This window comes from Halichoerus grypus, chromosome 13 (genome assembly GCF_964656455.1).
Source record: "Halichoerus grypus chromosome 13, mHalGry1.hap1.1, whole genome shotgun sequence".
In the NCBI taxonomy this organism is placed as follows: domain Eukaryota; kingdom Metazoa; phylum Chordata; class Mammalia; order Carnivora; family Phocidae; genus Halichoerus; species Halichoerus grypus.
Window position 1 is genome coordinate 72,433,725 of NC_135724.1, and position 18,335 is coordinate 72,452,059.

The window sequence follows — 18,335 nt, forward strand, 5'->3', positions numbered from 1 at the left end:
GACGGGGGAAAGACACAGAGACTAGTGATCATTGTGGAGGTGATGGAAAGTTGAGCCCCAACGTCTGCTTCCCTACCACCCTTGGCTGCCCCTGAGTCGGTGGGCTTGATTTGAGTAGGATTCAGTAGTTTTCTGCTCCTCAGAGCCAAACACACCCTGACTAAATAGTCCCTTTGGAGGGTAGATCACACCCAGTTTGTGCGCCCTCGAAAGCCCAGTGCAGGGGCATCCCTGTCGTTCCCGTCCACCCTCTCTCTCTAGCCTGGTCTAGACCTGCCACTGCCAGTCTCCTCTCTGTGGGAGGGGCCTGTGGCTTCCTCACTTGGTGTCTCCACGACAGGCGAGGAGACAGCGGGGGTTCTGTGGTGGCAAGTACCTCAGGGCTGAGGTCAGTGGGGGAGGGTCCGGACTCTGCCACCTCCAGGCTCTGTGACCTGAGGCAAGCCTCAGACCTCTGGGTCTCCACCCTTCTTCAACAGGACTATAGAAGAACCACAGAGCATGGAGCAGGTTCTGAATCCTCTGAGAAGTGCCCCTGATGGTGATCAAGGAGGGACAGGTGAACAAGTCCTCTGGGGTTCTGGGCACAGACGTTTCACCTTCCGAACAGGCTGTGTCTTCATGTGGCTTTCTGATACTCTGATGGTTGTTTCAATATAAGAATTTTTTAAATCATCTACTTCCCCTTCCTGTCCAGACCCCGAATATGTGAAACCAGAGCTCTAGGAAGAGGTATCTATGTAACACACTGTCTAGCACAGAGCCCCTCTGAGGGCAGGCCCCCCTCTTCCTCACCTTGGTGAGGTGGGGCATGTGAGGTGCCTCCCTGGCCTGAACCCCACTTCCCAGAGGTCAGCCCAGGGTTCAGGGCCCTCCCACTAACAGGCAAGGTCCCTGGCCCCTGGCCGCTGAAGGCCTGGGGTGGTACCCTGACTGTGTGTTGGGGAAAAAAAAAAAAAAGCTCTAGGCTCCTGGGCCTCCAGTTACATTTGGGTTCTGTCATGTAATCCCAACAACCATGGAAGCCCCCCAATTTTCAGTGTTTGCATGGAAGAGCCAGGAGGCCACCCCAGGCCAGGCCTGTGTCTCCTCAGCCACGTCCCCTGCCTGACATTGTGGGTGAGTCACATGCCCTTGCTGAGTACCAATTTCCTTATCTGCAAAGTAGAGATGAAAACAAAAATATCCACAACCTCAAGAGTTGTGCGAGAAAGCATCTAGCAAGGCTATGTTCCCTAAACAGTAATCAGTGTTGGCATCAGCAGCACTGCTCCTTACCAGCCCCCAGGAGAATGCGGCCACCCTCCCCCACCCCCCACCTTCCTCTGCGCCCCCAGGGGAGCTCCTCCTCCTCCAGCCCCCTGTACTCAGTCATGAGCTTGAGGCATCAGGACACCAGGGCAGGTACACAATCAACACTTTAATCATTTCAGAGGCAGGCTTTGAGCAACTCGGCAGAGCCCCCACCAGCCACTCTGCCAAGGCCAGCAGTGGGGCCACCGCCCTGAAGGCCGGAGTAGAGAGCTGGGGTCAGGACTGCAGCCCCTGGGCCACACAGGTCTCCTTGCAGGACCCCAATCCCAGAGGGGGCAGTACTCACAACACCAATGGCCGTGACTTCTCCTCCTTGTGTTGAGGAGTCTGAGACGCTTCAGACCCTTCAGACTATGAGCGGCCTTCAAGGGATGCCTGTGTGGCCAGGCGGGGCCAGACTCGAGCAACAGCCCTCCCAGGGAAGATGCGTGGTTCCCTGATCCAGGGTGGATGGTGGCTGAGGACCTTTGCAAGGGTAGTAGCTGGGTAATCCAGGGGACACTGCTCCAAGGACACATGAGGTAGCAGCAGGATTGGGCATGTATGTGCCTGTTACAGCGATGTCTGGAGGGAAGGCGGAGGCCCAGCAATGGGCCAGGCTGCTGGCGTGGGTGAGCCCAGGGGCTACCAGCTAACCAGCCTCAGCTCGATGGTTTCTCCATCCTTGGGGATATAGTCAGCAATACCTGCAGAAACAGGTAAGCAGAGGGGTTAGCAGGAGAGAAAATCCCACCCGCCACCCCACCACCTCTTCTTATGGACAAGCACCCTGAGGCCAGGGTCTATCAGATCCACTCAGGGCTTGCTGGTGGGAAAGTGGGAGCTGTCCAGAGCCAGTCTGGAAACTGAAATCAGCTGTGACCTCAGGGCTCCTGAGGCCCACAGGCTCATTTTACAGTGGGGGAGGCCCCCAGGGAGGGGGGCCGGGACAGCATTCTGGATAACCAACATGGGGTGAAAGGAACCAGAGACCCTTGACAACACCTGATGGGCAGGGTCACTGTCTTCAGGGTCCCTTGAGGGGCCATCAGGAAGGGGGATTTGCTCAGTGTGGTCTGGAGGGAGAACCAAGACCACAAGTGAAGTCTGCTGGAGCCAGCCTCCACTCACTAGAGACAGTCAAGTCCCAGCTCTGCACTCATCAGCAGTGTGACTCTGGGCAAGTTATTTCACAATTGTGAGTGCTGGCATTCCCACTTCTGAAATGAGGACAATAATGGTATCAACAACCAGGTGCTCCTTTTTTCCCCATGAGAGTGGGCTTCCTGCTGGACCAGGATGGGGCGGGTGGGGGGGGGGGTGGAGGACACAATGATCCACATCTGCCTCATGATTGAGTCCATCGGGCTTTTGCCCCAGGCTACACCCTCCAGCCCGGGCTTTATCAGTAATAGAGGCCAGATCTGGGGTCTCCATCTGCCCCCTCTTTGTTTTACTTCTCAGTCTGTTCAGAAGCAGGCAGGGAAAGAGAATGCTTTTTCTTGGACTCCCTCAGAAAGGCCCACTTTCTGGAAAGTACTTGGCCCAATGCCTGGCACTTGGTAGGTGCCCAACAGAAGCTCCAGATAGCAAGAGCAGGGACAGAGGACCCTTCAGAGTCTGTCTGGTGACTGGGCTGATGCACAAGGATGCTCATGACAGCTTGAGGCGTAGGCGTTAAAACCCTAAATATCTAGCAGGAATCAAGAAGCCGCAGCCTCGCCATCTCACTCCACGCCCCTCTGCAGCACGCAGTGCCGAGGCAGGCCCTGACTGGCCCACACCAGTCGTGTGGCAATCCTTGTTCTCTAGCCGACGGTGAGTGCAGAACCTGGGCCATCTCCTAACAACGGGGATGGGTCCAGGAATGTGCCTGTGTCCCAATTCCACCTCTGTCTGCTTGGGGCAAAGTTTTAAAAGGGAGCTGCCCTGGGAAGACACAAGAAGGGTGAGGAAGCCAATAAATATGGAGTCACAGGGGAGGAGGGCTGGAGCCCAGGTCACACCAGCCCCGAAGTCCTCGTTCCCTCTTGACCCTGGTCACTCGATCCAACGGATGTCATATATAGTGGAAGTTGGTTGGCACTGTGTTTCCTGTTATTTGCAGCCCCAAACACCCTCATGAGTGATATATTCTACGTGGCTATTTCAAAGGAAGGGGAAGATCTACATATAACAACATAGAAAGATGTCCACAATACATTAAGAATGAAAAAAATAAGTTGCAGGGCGCCTGGCTGGCTCAGTCAGAAGAGCAGGCGACTCTTGATCTCATGGTTGTGAGTTCGAGTCCCACAGTGGGCACAGAGCTTATTTTAAAAAATAAATAAATGAGGGGCGCCTGGGTGGCTCAGTCAGTTAAGCATCTGCCTTTGGCTCAGGTCATGATCCCAGCGTCCTGGGATTGAGTCCCACATCGGGTTCCGTGCTCAGCAGGGACCCTGCTTCTCCCTCTTCCACTGCCTGCCTGTCTGCCTACTTGTGATCTCTCTTTTTCTGTCAAATAAATAAATGAAATAAAATGTTTTTCAAAAAAAGAGGAGAATTTTTAAATTTTATTTATTTATTTATTTTTTAAGATTTTATTTATTTATTTGACAGAGAAAGACTCAGCGAGAGAGGGAACACAAGTCGGGGGGGGTGGTAGAGGGAGAAGCAGGCCTCCCGTTGAGCAGAGACCCCGATGCAGGGCTCGATCCCAGGACCCTGGGACCATGACCCGAGCCGAAGGCAGACGCTTAATGAATGAGCCACCCAGGAGCCCCAAGAATTTTTTTTTTTTTTTTTTTTTTTTTTTTTTAAAGATTTTATTTATTTATTTTTTGAGAGAGAGAGAGAGCACATGAGAGGGGGGAGGGTCAGAGGGAGAAGCAGACTCCCTGCTGAGCAGGGAGCCCGATGCGGGACTCGATCCCGGGACTCCAGGATCATGACCTGAGCCGAAGGCAGTCGCTTAACCAACTGAGCCACCCAGGCGCCCCAAGAATTTTTTTTTAAAGTTGCCAAACAGTACATAGAGCTGTGCCACCCAGTATGCTCACATTAGCCACACACAGCTATTGTGCATTTGAAGTCTTAGAACAAAACAAGCATGCAAAAATGTCATTCATAATTTTACATTGATTATATCTCGGAATAATAGAATCTTGTGTATTTGGTTAAATAAGATATATCGTTAATATTAATGTCGCCATCTAGAACATTTAGAATGACACTAGCATTTCGTTTCTGTCAGCATCGCTACAGAGCTCGGCTCTGTTTTTATGAAAAAACTTACATATTTAAAAAATTAGCTGGAAGAAAATACACCAACAGTTAAAAGAAGTAATTTCTGGGGAGCAAATGATAGGTGATTTTAATTTTCCTTTTTTGCCTATCTGATTTCCTAGAGTTGCCCCAATAACTTATGTAAAAGTTCTTAAGCGCTCAGTTCAGTAAGTCAGAAGCCGCCTGGAGCATCAGTGATGACCTGAGGCTGAGGCCCAGAAAGGCTCAGGGGAAAACCAAGGGGAGCCGGGGAAGCCTCGCCGCAACCAGGCCGGTTGGGGCAGGTGTCCAGAGGTGGCTGGCCACCAGACTCACCTTCTAGCAGTGGTGTGTCAGGGGCTTGGAGGAGCTGCCAGAACTTACGTTCCCCAACTTCTCGCCCCATCACGGAGGTCAGGTAGGGTCCTGACAAGGAGTTCTGGGTTCCATACCTACCAAAGGGAGAGGCAGAAGGAGAAGTGACTTTTGCTTCCACTGACCCAAGGGCAGAAACGGAACTACCCCCACCAGGGAAGTCCTGGCCTCTCCCTCAGGGCTGGCACTGGCCAAATCCTTTCCAGGCCACAGGCGTTCACCCCCCGTCCCTCTTCTGCCACGCCCTGACACTGCCCGCTCATGGGACTTCCCCCCTCCGCACTGACCCGGACCATGGCCTACAGGAAGGGACACCTGTTACATGACTGGCTCAGCAGCTGCCCCCTCTCTGGGAGCTGATGTTGCAGGGGTGAGGAGCAGAAGCCACCAGCACCACATATAAGATGCCAGTGCACGATGAGAGAGGGCGAAGCCAGAATGCAGAGAAGCCCAGATGTGCGAGACAGAGACACCTGGTGGTGGCAGTGGGTCTCTGCGTCTGGAAGTTTCTGTGGCTCAGTGACCCTTCCCTCTTCTTATGGCTGGGTGGCTCAGTCTTCTCTCCGATTCTACACACCCCATGCCCCCCGTTACCAGAGAGGGTTGGAGTTAGGTTTCTGGCCTTTGTGACCTAGAGACTCCTTATTCACACCACCCCCTCCCTGAGTTCCTTGCCGCCAACTGTGCATTTCTCCAAACCATGTGGATGTGGCTGCCAGAGGGGTCCTCTTAAAAGCCCATGGGTCATGTTCTTCCTCTCTCCAAAAGGCTTATCAATGGTTATGTCTTAGAGAGGGAGGTTTTTATAGTTTTAAGAGACAGAAAACCACTCAGGGTGACTTCGTCCAAGGGAAAAGTGTTGTTTGAGGGGGTGTCGTGGAGCAGACCCCATTGCCCTGTCATCCCTAACTCTGTGGGTCCATGTGGCTGCTTAGAGCACGTCTCCCTGTTTCTCTCTCTCTCCTCTCTTTCTCTCTGGATCTTTCTTTCTGCAGTCCAGCTTTCTCTGCCTCCAGACATATAACCTTACTGCCTGGCCTCCACACCCAGTTCAGGCACCCACCTCCACTGACAGAATTGTTTCCCTGATGTCTCCTCGGAGGTCCTGGAGTTCTGAATCAGAATGTTAAGTACTATTTTTTTCATTTTGATGATGTTATTCAGACATGAACGCCAGCAAGGTCTGCATACTCTCAATGTCTGCTGGATGGCGGCCTGCCCAGGTGCTCAGCGTGTGTGGCCGTCGGGGGCTGTGTGGGCCCCCGTAAGCTGCAGGCTACTGGGAAGAGAGCTGAGGCGGGCTTAGTAGTGAATGGAGTGTTCAGGGCCAGGGAAGGGCCTATGAAGTCACAGCTGCCTGGACAAACTCAGGGTTGACAGTAGCTCAGGCCCAAGTAGCTGAGAGCATAGGGCTCACGCCATGCCTGGCCATGTACACCTGCTCCTCAGCAAATAGTCCTTATTTGAATGTTATTCTTTTTACACTTTATATCTATTTGCAGAGTTGTTTAGGATTTATAGATGTCTGGAGCCAGAAAAAGAAGGAACTTTTAATAGTAAACATAATAGCACACATCTAAGTCATAGTATAACAGAAATATCCTGGGGTCTGTCTGGGAGAATTTTTGCTCTTTAAAGGGAGTCTTTGTATATCTCTGGCCTGAAATTCCCTGACCTGGACAAATGCGAGGCACCAGCTGTGGGCCCTCCCTGACCGCAGGGCGCTGTCCTTTGGGAACTCCAGGTGGATGCAGAAATTAGGGCTCTCTCAAACTGAGGCATATCTTTCTAGAAAAGTCTGGGGTCTGGGTGACCTGGTGGAAGGCACTCAACTCCTCTGGTTCATATTCCCCATTGGTAACACAAGAATCCCATCCATGTTATTTAGGCATGGACACGGCTGGACAGAAATGCTTGGCCCCAGACTTGTCGAATCTTGTCAGGGTGAGAGGCAAGTTTAAGGATGTTGCCCAACCTCCACATTCTACAGAGGACTTGCCCAGGGTAATTCATCACAGGGATGAGGCCAAGATCACCTGATGATAAAAATTCTGATTCTTATAAAAGCTAACCTGTGGGGCACCTGGGTGGCTCAGTCGTTAAGCGTCTGCCTTCGGCTCAGGTCATGATCCCAGGATCCTGGGATCAAGCCCCACATCGGGCTCCCTGCTCCGCACGAAGCCTGCTTCTCCCTCTCCCACTCCCCCTGCTTGTGTTCCCTCTCTCGCTGTGTCTCTCTCTGTCAAATAAATAAATAAAATATTAAAAAAAAAAAAAAGCTAACCTGTATTGAGATTACTAAGGATGGGGGGCCACATCCTCTTTGTGCACTAATTCCCGGACTCCTTGCATGGACCTTGCAAGGAGCAGGGCACAGCTGGTGTTCTCACTGGATTACAGGTAAATAACTGGTTCCGGGTCCCTAGTGGGGGAGTGGTGGAGCTGGGATTCCAATGTGGATGCTCTGCCCCCAGAGCATGTTCTCAGAGCCACTGACAATGCTGGCCCACAGCTCCCAGTTTCCACTATACCCCGGGCCATTCAGGGGTGGAGAAGGGGGAAGCAGAGCCTGGCCAGACACCTCTCCCAGGGGAACCTCCTCTTCCATCCCCATCCCATCCACGCCCTGTTTCAGGGATGTCAGGTCAGGTGGGGTGAGGGCTGGGAGGTGGGGGTCTCACGTGAATCCTGTGAGCTCCTGGGCCTTCTTAAGGACATCTTCCAAGGAGGACCCAGCAGGGACAGATATGGCGTGTCTGTATGGTGGCAAGACACTGGGGACCTTCAGCATGACACTGATGAGCTCTTGGGTCTGTGAAGGAGTCTCCACAGCTGGTTGCAACAGGACTAAGCCAGGGAGAGAGGAAGGGGTAGCTGGTGTGAGGGCAGGGGGCCGGTGTTAGCCCTCCTTTCTTCCCTTGAAGACACTGTGGCCCATCTCAGCCAGGATCACCACAGGATCCCAGCCTCCCCTGTCCTTTATCCCCCAAGTCCCCCGGCTGCCCAAGGTTGGGTCCCTCACTGGTTTTTTTGCCTCCAGTACCCCCTTCCCACCTATCTGCCACATAGCTCCCCAGAGGGCTCTTTCTACAACTAGAATCCCTGCCCACATTACCTCTGAGGGTCTCCCCTCCTTTTCATTCTCCTGCTTGCAACTCTAGCTCATTCCCCCAGACCCCACTCTCTAGTAGGAACCTTCCCCCAAATTTCAGCTTGCCCACCACGCTGTCATGGAGCCGCTTCTGGTGGACATACAGGGCCAGGATGCCCAGGCCATACTGGTAGTAGCTGGTGCGGGGGTGGTCCTTGTGATTGGACCCTGGGAGGACCCTTTTACACCTCGGCACCTTTGTTCCTGCTGCCCACTCTCTGCCCTGCCCTTGCTACTGCTCTTCGCCACTGGAAAATCCCACTCACCAACTCAAGTCCTTCTCCCAGATGAAGCCCTGATTCCAGCTGCTAATTGGGACTCATTAGGATATATCAGCACTACCCAAAATGTGTCTCTCCCCATTCATCCATTCAAACATTTCTGGACCGGGTATCACACAAGGGGCTGCAGACTCATGGCCCACCCAGAGCTCTCTCTTTGGTATCTCTCTCCCCACACCGTGGCTTTCTGGAAGCTCTGACTGCATCTTCGCTGCCAGTGTGTCCCACATGGACCCGCAAACCCCCGTCGACTCAGCAAATCAGGATGAGGCAACCTCCCTTCCCTGGGACATGCAGACTTCAGGAAGCACTGAGCAGACTGAAAAGAAGAGGGCTCCCGTTGAAAGGCCCAGCTACCTCTTGGTGCCTCGCAGTCTGGGGAGATGAGATCCACATAGCTCTTGCCGTTCAGGACAGGCAGCAGCTGGGAAATGATGAGAACATTCTTGAAGGCCCCATCCTGCATACTGGCCAACAGAGCAGCCCTTGCCTTGAGGCATGCTGTGCCCAGCTTCTTTTCAGGCATGAAGGAGTTCATCAGTAACTGGTGACAGAATGGGGAAGAGAAGGAGGAGGTGGGTCGGCTGGCATGGAGGAGCCAGGTCTTCCAGTCCCTGACCAGGCCACCGCCCACCGAACACCGGGGTGAACTCTGGCCCCATGCTCTCTTTACTACCTGCAACGCCAGAGGTGTGCTGTAAACATTCCCAAAGTGGCCTTCAGGGGTCTGGGCCTTCAGGATTTTCTCTTGTACTGTCCTAATGGCCAGGGTGAGCCGGTGTCCCTGATTGCGGTTGAGGTTGGAGCGCTCCAGACAGGTGAAGGCCAAGCCCGCCATGGCCACTGTGTCTGCAAGGGACAGAGCCGATTGGGGTCAGTCTAGGCAGGGCCCTGGGGCAATGGGCTGCCACCAGAGGCTTGAAGAAGGGGCATGGTCAGATCAGCATTTTAGAACGTTTTCACCAGCAAGGGGGACCAACTCAGCCCAGTTTGTCCAGAACTTTCCCAGTTTGGCCACTGTAAGTCCGCTGTCCTGGGAGGCCCCTTAGTTCCAGGCAAACAATGGTTGGTCACCCTTCCCCTGTCTACTGTTTAGGGGTTAGAGATTAGGGAGAGAGCCTGGAGGAGGGAGGCCCAAGAGGCTTTATCCTACACCCCTCATTCCCAAACCTGCCTGCACTTTATAATCACCAGGGAAGTTTGGAACAGACCGATAGCTGGGTCCACCCCCAGGTGATCTGATATCATAGGTCCAGGGAGCTGCCTGGGCCCTTCAGGCTTTAAACCCCACCAGCCCCCGCCCCCGCCCAGAGGTGATTTACTGGGCCCACAGTGGTTTTTCTACAAGCCTCAGGCAAGAGCAAGCTCTCTGCAGTATCTCCTCACCCTCCCAACCTACTCCATCCTACCCCCACCCTAGGCGAGGCACGCTCACAGAACGCCCACCTACAAGAGACCCTGAATCACGACGACAAGAAAGAGCACTGGAGGCCCAAGGTAACACAGTGAGGTAGCAGCTCCAGAATCCAGGTCTCAGGCTTCCCAGCTCATATGAGGACAAGACCATAGCTTTGTATCCAGAACTTTCTCCATGCCAGGCACCATGATAAGCCCTTGACTTATAAGGTATCTTCTATCAAGATACTGCTGGGAGAGGGGCGCCTGGGTGGCTCAGTCGTTAAGCGTCTGCCTTCGGCTCAGGTCATGATCCCAGGGTCCTGGGATCGAGCCCCGCATCGGGCTCCCTGCCCTGCGGGAGGCCTGCTTCTCCCTCTCCCACTCCCCCTGCTTGTGTTCCCTCTCTCGCTGTGTCTCTCTCTGTCGAATAAATAAATAAAATCTTTAAAAAAAAAATACTGCTGGGAGGTTATTTTACAGCAGAAGCTGAACCAAAAAGACCAGCTGACTTGCCCAGGGTAGCCTACAATAATTGTGTGACAGAGCTGGGGTCCGGGTCCCAGGCCTGCTCCAACACTGGCTCACGACCACCATACCCCACACACGAGCCCTCGCCATTTCACTCCTAAGGAACTCATAAGGAAGGGGTCCCAAGGAAAGGTGAGCATGGGGCAGGGCGTGGAGGCCTTCAGTTGGAGCTGGGGACTGGCGGAGTGCCAGCCTGGCTTTAGCAGGGCCTCGCCCACTCACCCACAGAGAGGCGGCCCCGGGGCGGATGGTCGTGTTCCACGGCGTACAGGAGCTTGCCCGCCACGCTGTCATGGAGCCGCTTCTGGTGGACACACAGGGCCAGGATGCCCAGGCCATACTGGTAGTAGCTGGTGCGGGGGTGGCCCCTGTGATTGGACCCTGGGAGGAAGAAGACCATGAGGCAGGGGCTTCATGCCGGGCCTGAGGGGTTGCCTCTCTGCCCCCCTCCCAGCAACCAGCCCAGTCAGCACATGGGACCCCACTGCCCACACTTCCCGACACCCTCCTCTGGGTCATGGGATCCTTCATTCCTTCATTCCCTCAACCCATTCTTGCTGAGGATCCACTCTGTGTCAGGTACTGTGCTCAGAGTGGTGCCCGGCCAGCCCTCCAACAGTAACACAACCTGCACCCACGTCAGCATGATTAGAACTGAAATGTGGACCAAGGTCTCTGGGGCCAAACAGTAGGGGTCTTCGAGTAGCTGGGAATCAGGGCAGGATTCTCTAAAAGGCAGTGATACTGGGGAGGTGGGGGTGAGGAGGAGCTAAGGGGGAGCAGGAAGCTAGAAGGGGAAGGAAACCTTCCAGATAGAGAGAACATATACGAAGACCCTGATCTGCAAGCTGAGAAATCAGCGTGGCCAGAGCCAGAAAGGCAGGTGCGTGGGTGAGCCAGGGAGTGGGCCAGCAGGTCCTGAAGAGGAGAAAGGGGCAGACAGATGAGCCTGAGGGGCTGTGGACACAGCAGTGAGTAGCCTGTGCAGGGTTTGAACAGGGCTAACCAGATCAAATTTAGATTTCAAATGCTTGCCCTGGCTGTCATGTGCTGGGTCGAATCAGGCGGCAGGAGAGTTAGCAGAGAGAGGCTGAGGAGTAAGCAGTACGGAGGCCATGCAGTTGTCCCAGAGGTAGACAGTCAGTTCAGTCGTGGTGACTGAGCAGAACTTGCCAACAGAGTGCATGTGGGGTACAGGAAAGGCTTGGTCAAGGATGGCGACTGCGGCAGGCCCAAGCCTCTAGGTGGATAGTGAGACAGGCAGAGTGGAGGGTGGGAAAGAAGCCTGGGGGGAAAAAACCCAAAGTTCTGACTTAAATGCTTCCCCAGAGAATGTTATCTGATGAGGGCCCCCCCCACACTTGGCAGACCATGTCCTCTCACCAATGGCCCTCTTCTCGTCCTCCAGGAACCGCTTCAGCTGTGAGACCAGCTTATTCCCCTTGTCGCCTCTAACAAACTCACAGTTAGCCCTGATAGCCAGCAGGTAGAGGGCCAACTGGCCCATGGAGGGCTTGGCCTGGTTGTTCCTGTTGTCATCGTTGATGGGAAGCCTAGGACAAAGCCAGTAAACAACACTTCTGTAAGAAAATGCCACCTTTGGTAAGCCTGGGTTGGGACACCTCCCCCCAACATCATAAAGTGAAAAGAATCCTAATAATTCGAAACTTTGCTAGAACTACCAAAAGTAGATGAGTCAGCTCTGCATGTTGTAAGGTGCATGCCATACATATTTCATAAAGATAAAAAATTAGACTCAAGGACAAGTCCCAAGGGCTCTGACATCCGTGACCTATGCTTGCCCCCACCATTTTGATCACCCTTTGTCCACACAGCCCTCCCTTTCTTCCCTTTCCCTGCTCTGTGTCTGCTTCTTGAGAGGGAGTCCAAGCAGGAGATGCTTCAGGGTGGTCCCGATCCTTTACCTCTCATTCAAACTCCCACACTGAGCCTCAGAACAGGCCTCCCCTTAATGCCCCCTGGAAAGGGAGCACAAAGTTAGATGCTGCTAGATGCTGCTTCTGGGCTCAGTAGTGGGGGTGGGGGGGCGTAGACTGTGATCATGGATCAGTGATATCTGCCTCCAGTCTAGTCAAGCCAACCCCATTCTACAGATGGAGAAAGTGCCAAAGGAGACAAAACTTGCCCAAAGTCTCCCCAACAAAGCAGTGGTAGCCCAAACCAGAACACAGGTCTCCTTTCCCTTAGGAGGTAGAGCAAGACATAGGGAAAGGAGAAGAAAGTGAACAGCGATACCCCAGGACGCTCTCCTGGTAGTTGAGCTTGAGGTTGTGCAGATAGAAGGCCTCCCTGGCCCCGGCCTGCAGGCTGGAGAGGCGTAGGCCCACGTAGATACTGGGGTTCAGGTACTCCAGGGAGAGCCGGTCCATCCAGGGCAAGAGGTGCTGGCCCAGCCTCTCCACCAGCTTGCTATCCACCTCTGGTATTTCTTAGGAAAGAGAACAATAGGTCAAGTGAGGTTGCAGAGCCAGGCCACCAGCAAGGAACTGCTTTTACCTTACCGGAGCCTTCTCTAGGGAATAAACATCTCTATTCCGTCTCCACCTAGCACATATCCTACTTGTATGGGAAAATAAGGCTGTCATGAAAGGCGGCAGGTAAATAGGGGAAAGCAGGTATCCCAAAAGAGCAGTTGGAGTGGGCTAGGGAGAGGTGGTGGGCCAAGGGCAGAGGAAGCCGGTACCAGGCAACCACTCTGCCACCAGGAGTAACAGAGAGTGGAGCTCAAGCCTCATGATGTGCCCCAGGCACTGCACCTGACCTCACCTGGCCCTCATGCCAGCTCTGTGGCATCGACACTGTCATCACTGCTTTGTGCAAAAGAGGAAGCAGACGTTCAAAGTCATGTTGTGTCTTCCACAGGCTGCAGAGCCAAGGATGAACCTGCCTGCAAAGCCCGTGTTCTTTGGTGCTCTGCCGAATCCATTTACCAAGACTGCAACCCACACACAGAACATGTTACACACCCAATTTTAAAACACTGCAGGCTGGGACACCTGGGTGGCTCAGTCTGTTAAGTTTCTGCCTTCGGCTCAGGTCATGATCTCAGGATCCTGGGATCGAGCCCCGCATTGGGGGTGGGGGGTGGGGATTGTCCCCACTCAGCAGGGAGTCTGCTTGAGGATTCTCTCTCTCCCTCTGCCTCTCCCCCAACTCTCTCTAAAATAAATAAAATAAATCTTTAAAAAACAAAACAAACAAACAAACAAACCCCACTGTAGGCTGCCCATGGCTAACTGGGGCTGTCTGGTGAGCTTCCTCTGTGCAGATCTCACAATAAGGCTTTTCTTGCCACATCTGTGTAGGTGAAGAGGAGACTGAGGGGTGAATCTGTAGAAAGCCATCATCGTTGGCAACCATTTCTCTGTGTGCTTTGGGGTTTGCCTGAAACTGAATCATGAAAATGCTGAAAAACTGGGGAAGCTGAAGTCTCAGAGGCATTTCCCAGACCCAGCTGACCCTGCCTGCTTCCTTTAGGGAAGGAACCTGAGCTCAGTGGGTGGCCTGGGAGGCACTTTGGACTTTCCCCCATTTACTGCCTCCCAGTTATCTGCAGGGCTCCAGCTGCCTCCACTGTGGCCGTGCCTCGTCCCAGGATGCTGGGCAGGCTGCCCCTCCCAGGGGACTGAGCCCAGGAACTGCCGCTAGAGCTCTTCACCTGCTCAAGGACCAGGGTTCCTCTGGTAACAGGCCCATCCCTCTTGGTTTGGGTCCCACCATCATTTTTTTTTTTTGTAAGTAATCTCTATGCCCAATGTGGGGTTCAAACTCATGACCCTGAGATCTAGAGTCGGCATGCTCTGCAGACTGAGCCAGCCAGGCGCCCCTACAGGTCTCACCATCTTATGCCTGTTTTCCCAAAAGTCACAGGTATCTGTTGCTAGAGGGGCTAGAGGGGGTGGGGGTCGGGGACAGGGGTTGCTTTTCTTTTCCTTTCACATCCTCAGTGACTTTCTGGGGCTGCCTCCCATTTCTATAGGCATTTCCCCCTCTCTGTATCTGTCTCAGTCTCTACCTCTTTCTGCCTGTCCTTCTGGTCATCTGTCCCCCTGTACCTCTCTTTCCCTCTCCCTTTCCTTCAAACTGGTAGGGGAGCCTCACCCCAACCCCAGGCTCTGCCCTCTAGCAGGTGAGTCAGCCCTGGGATTAGAAGTGATAAGAAGAAGAGCCAGAGCTATAAAGAGAGGCTCATAACCACAATTCAGCCTCCTTAAAAGGAAGGAGCCGGGCAAATTCACCTTGGTCATAAAAGTGGCCCAGGGCGAGCTCCCTCCCATGGGGCCTCTTGCTCACAGGGCCATGCAGCTCTGCCAGCTGACCGGCCTTGACATTCCCAAGCACAGGAGCCCACCCTGAGCAAAAGCATTAGTGCAGCATTCTTGTCAATTTTACAACCACACAGAGCTTTGAGCTGGTAAAGTTTGAGCGGTGGGATCCTCCGCACCACACCAAGGAGGAAGGCAGGGAAGAATTCTTAGCCCATTTTGCAGCGGAGGGAATGAGGCCTGAGCAGCTAAGTGGCTCAGCTGTAGGGGGCTGCACCCCCAAACCTGGTCCAGGGCTTCTGTCGGGTCTATGGGCCAACTACTGAATGGTTCATGCCCAGTGAGGTCTGGGTCCCAGGTCTCCCCTGGGGACTGTCTGGACGGGAACCAAGAGCCAAGGGCTGAGGGGTCTGGTTGCACTTATGGAACACAGGTTGGAAGCTCCTGGTGCCCAGGGAAGACCATGGCCTGGAGTTCTGAGCACTGAGTTCAGCAAAGCCCTGGAAAGCTGGAGTGCCTTGGCAGGTCACCTGGCTTCTCCAACCTTTGACTGACTCATCTGTCACCTGAACCTGCCTCTCAGTTCGTCCAAAGATAACAAGAGACCATACAAGGAGGGAAGAGAGGTGGGTAATCCCAGAGCACAGAGGCTTCCCTGCCTGCCTCCTGCTTTCTGCCTATCTCCAGTGCACAAATAGCCCCAGGCTGCATTCAGACTCCAAGACCGGTCCACCGGTCCCAAGAGGCCCCTGGGGACACTGTGACACAGAGCCGAAGCAGCCAGGCTCCTGTGCGTGCAGTATACCACAAATGCCTTGCCATGACCTGCCACCTACGCTTCTCTCAGACTCGTCTCATCTCCGTTAAGGGTGCCCACGTACTCACTTCCCTCTGCCTGGGATGCCCCCCACTCCTTTTCATGTCAGCTCCTTTTCCTCCTCTGGGTCTCAATCCCCCTGTCACGCCTGGTCCTTGGAAATCCTTCCCTGAACTCTCTCCCTGTGGAGAGTGGCCCCCAGCTCTCTACCTCCGTGCCTGGTTTGCTTCCTTTGGCACTCCCTGCAGCCCCCAAACACAGCACTGATTTGCGTCTTGACTTTTTTGTCTGTCCCCTTTACTAGAACAGATGCATTAGGAGGACAGGGATGGGACCGGTCTTCTCTTTGTTCTTTCCCCAAAGCCCAACACTGCACTGGCTCAGAGAAGCCTCAGTCAATGCATGTTGAATGAGTAAATAAATCCATGACTGGATTAATGGGAGCATTTTTGTCTGGTGGCCTGTCAGATGTATACAGTTGACCCTTGAACAACGTGTGTTCGAACTACCTGGGTCCGCTTATATGTGAATTTTTCTTGATATAGTACAATACTTTAAATCTATTTTTTTTAAAGATTTTATTTATTTATTTGAGAGAGAGCACAAGCAGGGCGAGGGGCAGAGGGAGAAGCAGACTCCCTGCTTCTCCCCGGACGCCAGGCTCCGGGGCTCGATCCCAGGACCCTGGGATCATGACCTGAGCCGAAGGCAGACACTGAACAGACTGATCCACCCAGGTGTCCCAAATCTATTTTCTTTTCTTTATGATTTCCTCAATAACATTTTCTTTTTTTTAGCTGACTTTATCATAAGAATACAGTATATAATACATATAACATACAAAATATGTGTTGTTTATCTTATTAGTAAGGCTTCCAGTCAACAGTAGGCTATTAGTAGTTAAGTTTCTGGGGAGTCAAAAGTTATAGATGGATTTTGGGCTGTATGGAGGGCCGGCAGCCCTAACCCACTTTGTTCGAGGGTCAACTCAGGGTCAATCTCAACACAGTGTGTCAAACACTGAGGTCCAGCTAAGTCCCAGCTGCTGTGGAAGTCCAAAGGGGCAGATAAATCGTACCCTCCCAAACATTCGAGCCTCAGTTTCTCCAGCTACATAATGAGGGGTTTGGACAAGACAGTCCTCCCCCCTAAGGCCCCAGGAGGAAAGAGGCACAGGGTAGATCTGGTTACTCACCGCAGATATCAGCGAGAGCCCCCAGGCCCCCAAGGAGGAAGAGGAGGGCCCCAAGGTGCCCCATGGCAGGAGCGGGTGGGCGAGCAGCGGGCAGGAAGCACCACAGACTCCTAGGGCTGGTCTTGCACAGCTGGTCACTGCTCTGAAAGAGGTAGCTTCCTGTCACTGATTAATCCCTCCACGCCCCCAGCAGGATGCTGCTAAATCAGCAGAGAGAAAGGGGAAAAAGATCTGTAGCTGAGGGGAAAGCAAGGCCAAAGAACAGAGGAAGGAAGGGCAGAGTCGTTTTCCTGGAGGAAGGGAGCCGGGGGTGGGGGCGGACAAATAGCAATGCTGTGAGACATCTTGAGGCCAGCCACATTCAGTCCCCGCTGCCTACAGAGCGCTGGGCAGGCACAGAGGGCCTGACATCTGATCTGCCCACGTCTGTCCACCTGCGCCTGCGTGGTCGCCCCCTCACTGTTCCAGCGGTGGACAGGCAGGGTAGGGGTGCCTACCTGGTGCCCCCCCACAGAAGGAGTCCCTGGAAGTGCCCACCCAGAGGTCTGGGACAGGGAGCGGAACTGAGAGCTGTGGTGGTCACGTGAGCGACTGCTGGCGTCAGCAGTCCTCGGCCAGCCCGCCGGGCGTTAGGGTTGGGAGGGGTTGGACCCGGACCAGACTGGCCAGTTTTCCCAACCAACCAGAAAGCGGGAGGCCTCCTGGAGACAAAGCAAAGAAGGAACAGGATTTAATCATTTGAGACACAAAGTCCTGGGTAGTGGGGCTACTTGTTAGGACTAGGAAACTAATCTTAAAAAAAAAAAAAAAAAATCTCTGTAAGAAGAGAGAACAAAGGATTCCTCCTCTGCCTAACCTCACAGGAAATTCAATGTCCAAGAGTTAAGCATGGCCGTGCTGTGTGACCCTGTCCAGGTCACTTAACCTCTCTGAGTTTGAAATAGTTTCTCCTGTGTGAGATGAGAGGGTTGGACAAGATCATTCTAACCAAGCTCCCTTCCAGCTCAACCTGTGAAAATGTTAACATCTTAAAACACCTCTAATCATTTCCCCTAATGAGATTTTTATTGCAGTCATGTTGTGGCTAATTGCCAAGGTTCATTCTTTCAAGATAATCTGGTTTTGTGCCTGACTTACCACAAGTCAAGCTCTTCACATTGACAAATACAGATATATGCATCTGTTTACGGAAGTACTTTACAAGTTACAATTAGATTGTCTGGCTCAAGAAGGCGAGGTGTGGCCCATGGGGTGAGGTTCTGGGGAATTAGGGAGGCCAGCTGGGCCCAATTTCTGCAGATTCTCAGGTTCAGACCTCCGGGGGAGCCCCAGCAATTTGTATGCAATGGAACTGCCTTGATCCAGAACAGGACTGCTTTGGCCCCCCCAACCCTCTGTCTGTGGCAGGTGGTGGTGATTCTGGTTCCTGCCGCCTCCAGGAGGGCAGCCTGGAGAAGGTGACCATGGTGGAGGAGCTCCCCATCCCCCAGCCTCTGGGGAGAAGCAGCTTCCTTCAGCAGGGTCACCTCTGATTCCCATGGACTTAAACGTACTGTGGTGACCCACCAGAAAGAGGTGCATTTCCCATAGCTATCAGGAACAGAATGACTGGGGGCAAAGGTGGGCTGTGTTAGGTGATACCGTCAGGAAAAGTAAAAAGGAAAGACGACTAAAATGTTTGGTTCAGGACTTCTATTTAGGGGTCTATACCAAGAAAGTGAAAATTAGTGTGGAATGAACAAGTGAAAGTCTGCCTGTCCATGCA

At 53.3% G+C, this 18,335-nt stretch overlaps 1 protein-coding gene across 3 annotated transcripts; it reads right to left on the bottom strand.

The window, feature by feature from the left end:
- Positions 1–1,400: 1,400 nt before the first annotated feature.
- Positions 1,401–17,161, bottom strand: TCN2 (transcobalamin 2). Of its 3 annotated transcripts, none has more exons than XM_078060775.1 (10): positions 17,068–17,161; positions 16,571–16,770; positions 12,529–12,721; positions 11,656–11,825; positions 10,495–10,653; positions 9,023–9,195; positions 8,704–8,890; positions 7,596–7,761; positions 4,876–4,991; positions 1,401–2,000 (listed from the first exon to the last, which is right to left on the bottom strand). In XM_078060775.1, the coding sequence occupies exons 2-10, from the start codon at positions 16,632–16,634 to the stop codon at positions 1,939–1,941; spliced, it is 1,290 nt and encodes a 429-aa protein (XP_077916901.1). In that variant the 5' UTR covers positions 16,635–16,770; positions 17,068–17,161; the 3' UTR covers positions 1,401–1,938. The 3 variants fall into 3 exon arrangements, with proteins under 3 accessions (XP_077916901.1, XP_035954360.1, XP_077916902.1); XM_036098467.2 differs by having other exon boundaries at positions 16,571–16,712; positions 17,068–17,157; XM_078060776.1 differs by lacking the exon at positions 16,571–16,770 and having other exon boundaries at positions 17,068–17,160.
- Positions 17,162–18,335: the final 1,174 nt, after the last annotated feature.

Coding starts and splice junctions, on each gene's coding strand:
- TCN2 (XM_078060775.1), bottom strand. CDS start 16,634: ATGGGGCACCTTGGGGCCCTCCTCTTCCTCCTTGGGGGCCTGGGGGCT. Junction 9,196..10,494: donor CCGGGGCCGCCTCTCTGTGG/GTGAGTGGGCGA, acceptor TGTCCCTTGCAG/ACACAGTGGCCATGGCGGGC. Junction 7,762..8,703: donor AGACTGCGAGGCACCAAGAG/GTAGCTGGGCCT, acceptor TCCCTGGCTTAG/TCCTGTTGCAACCAGCTGTG.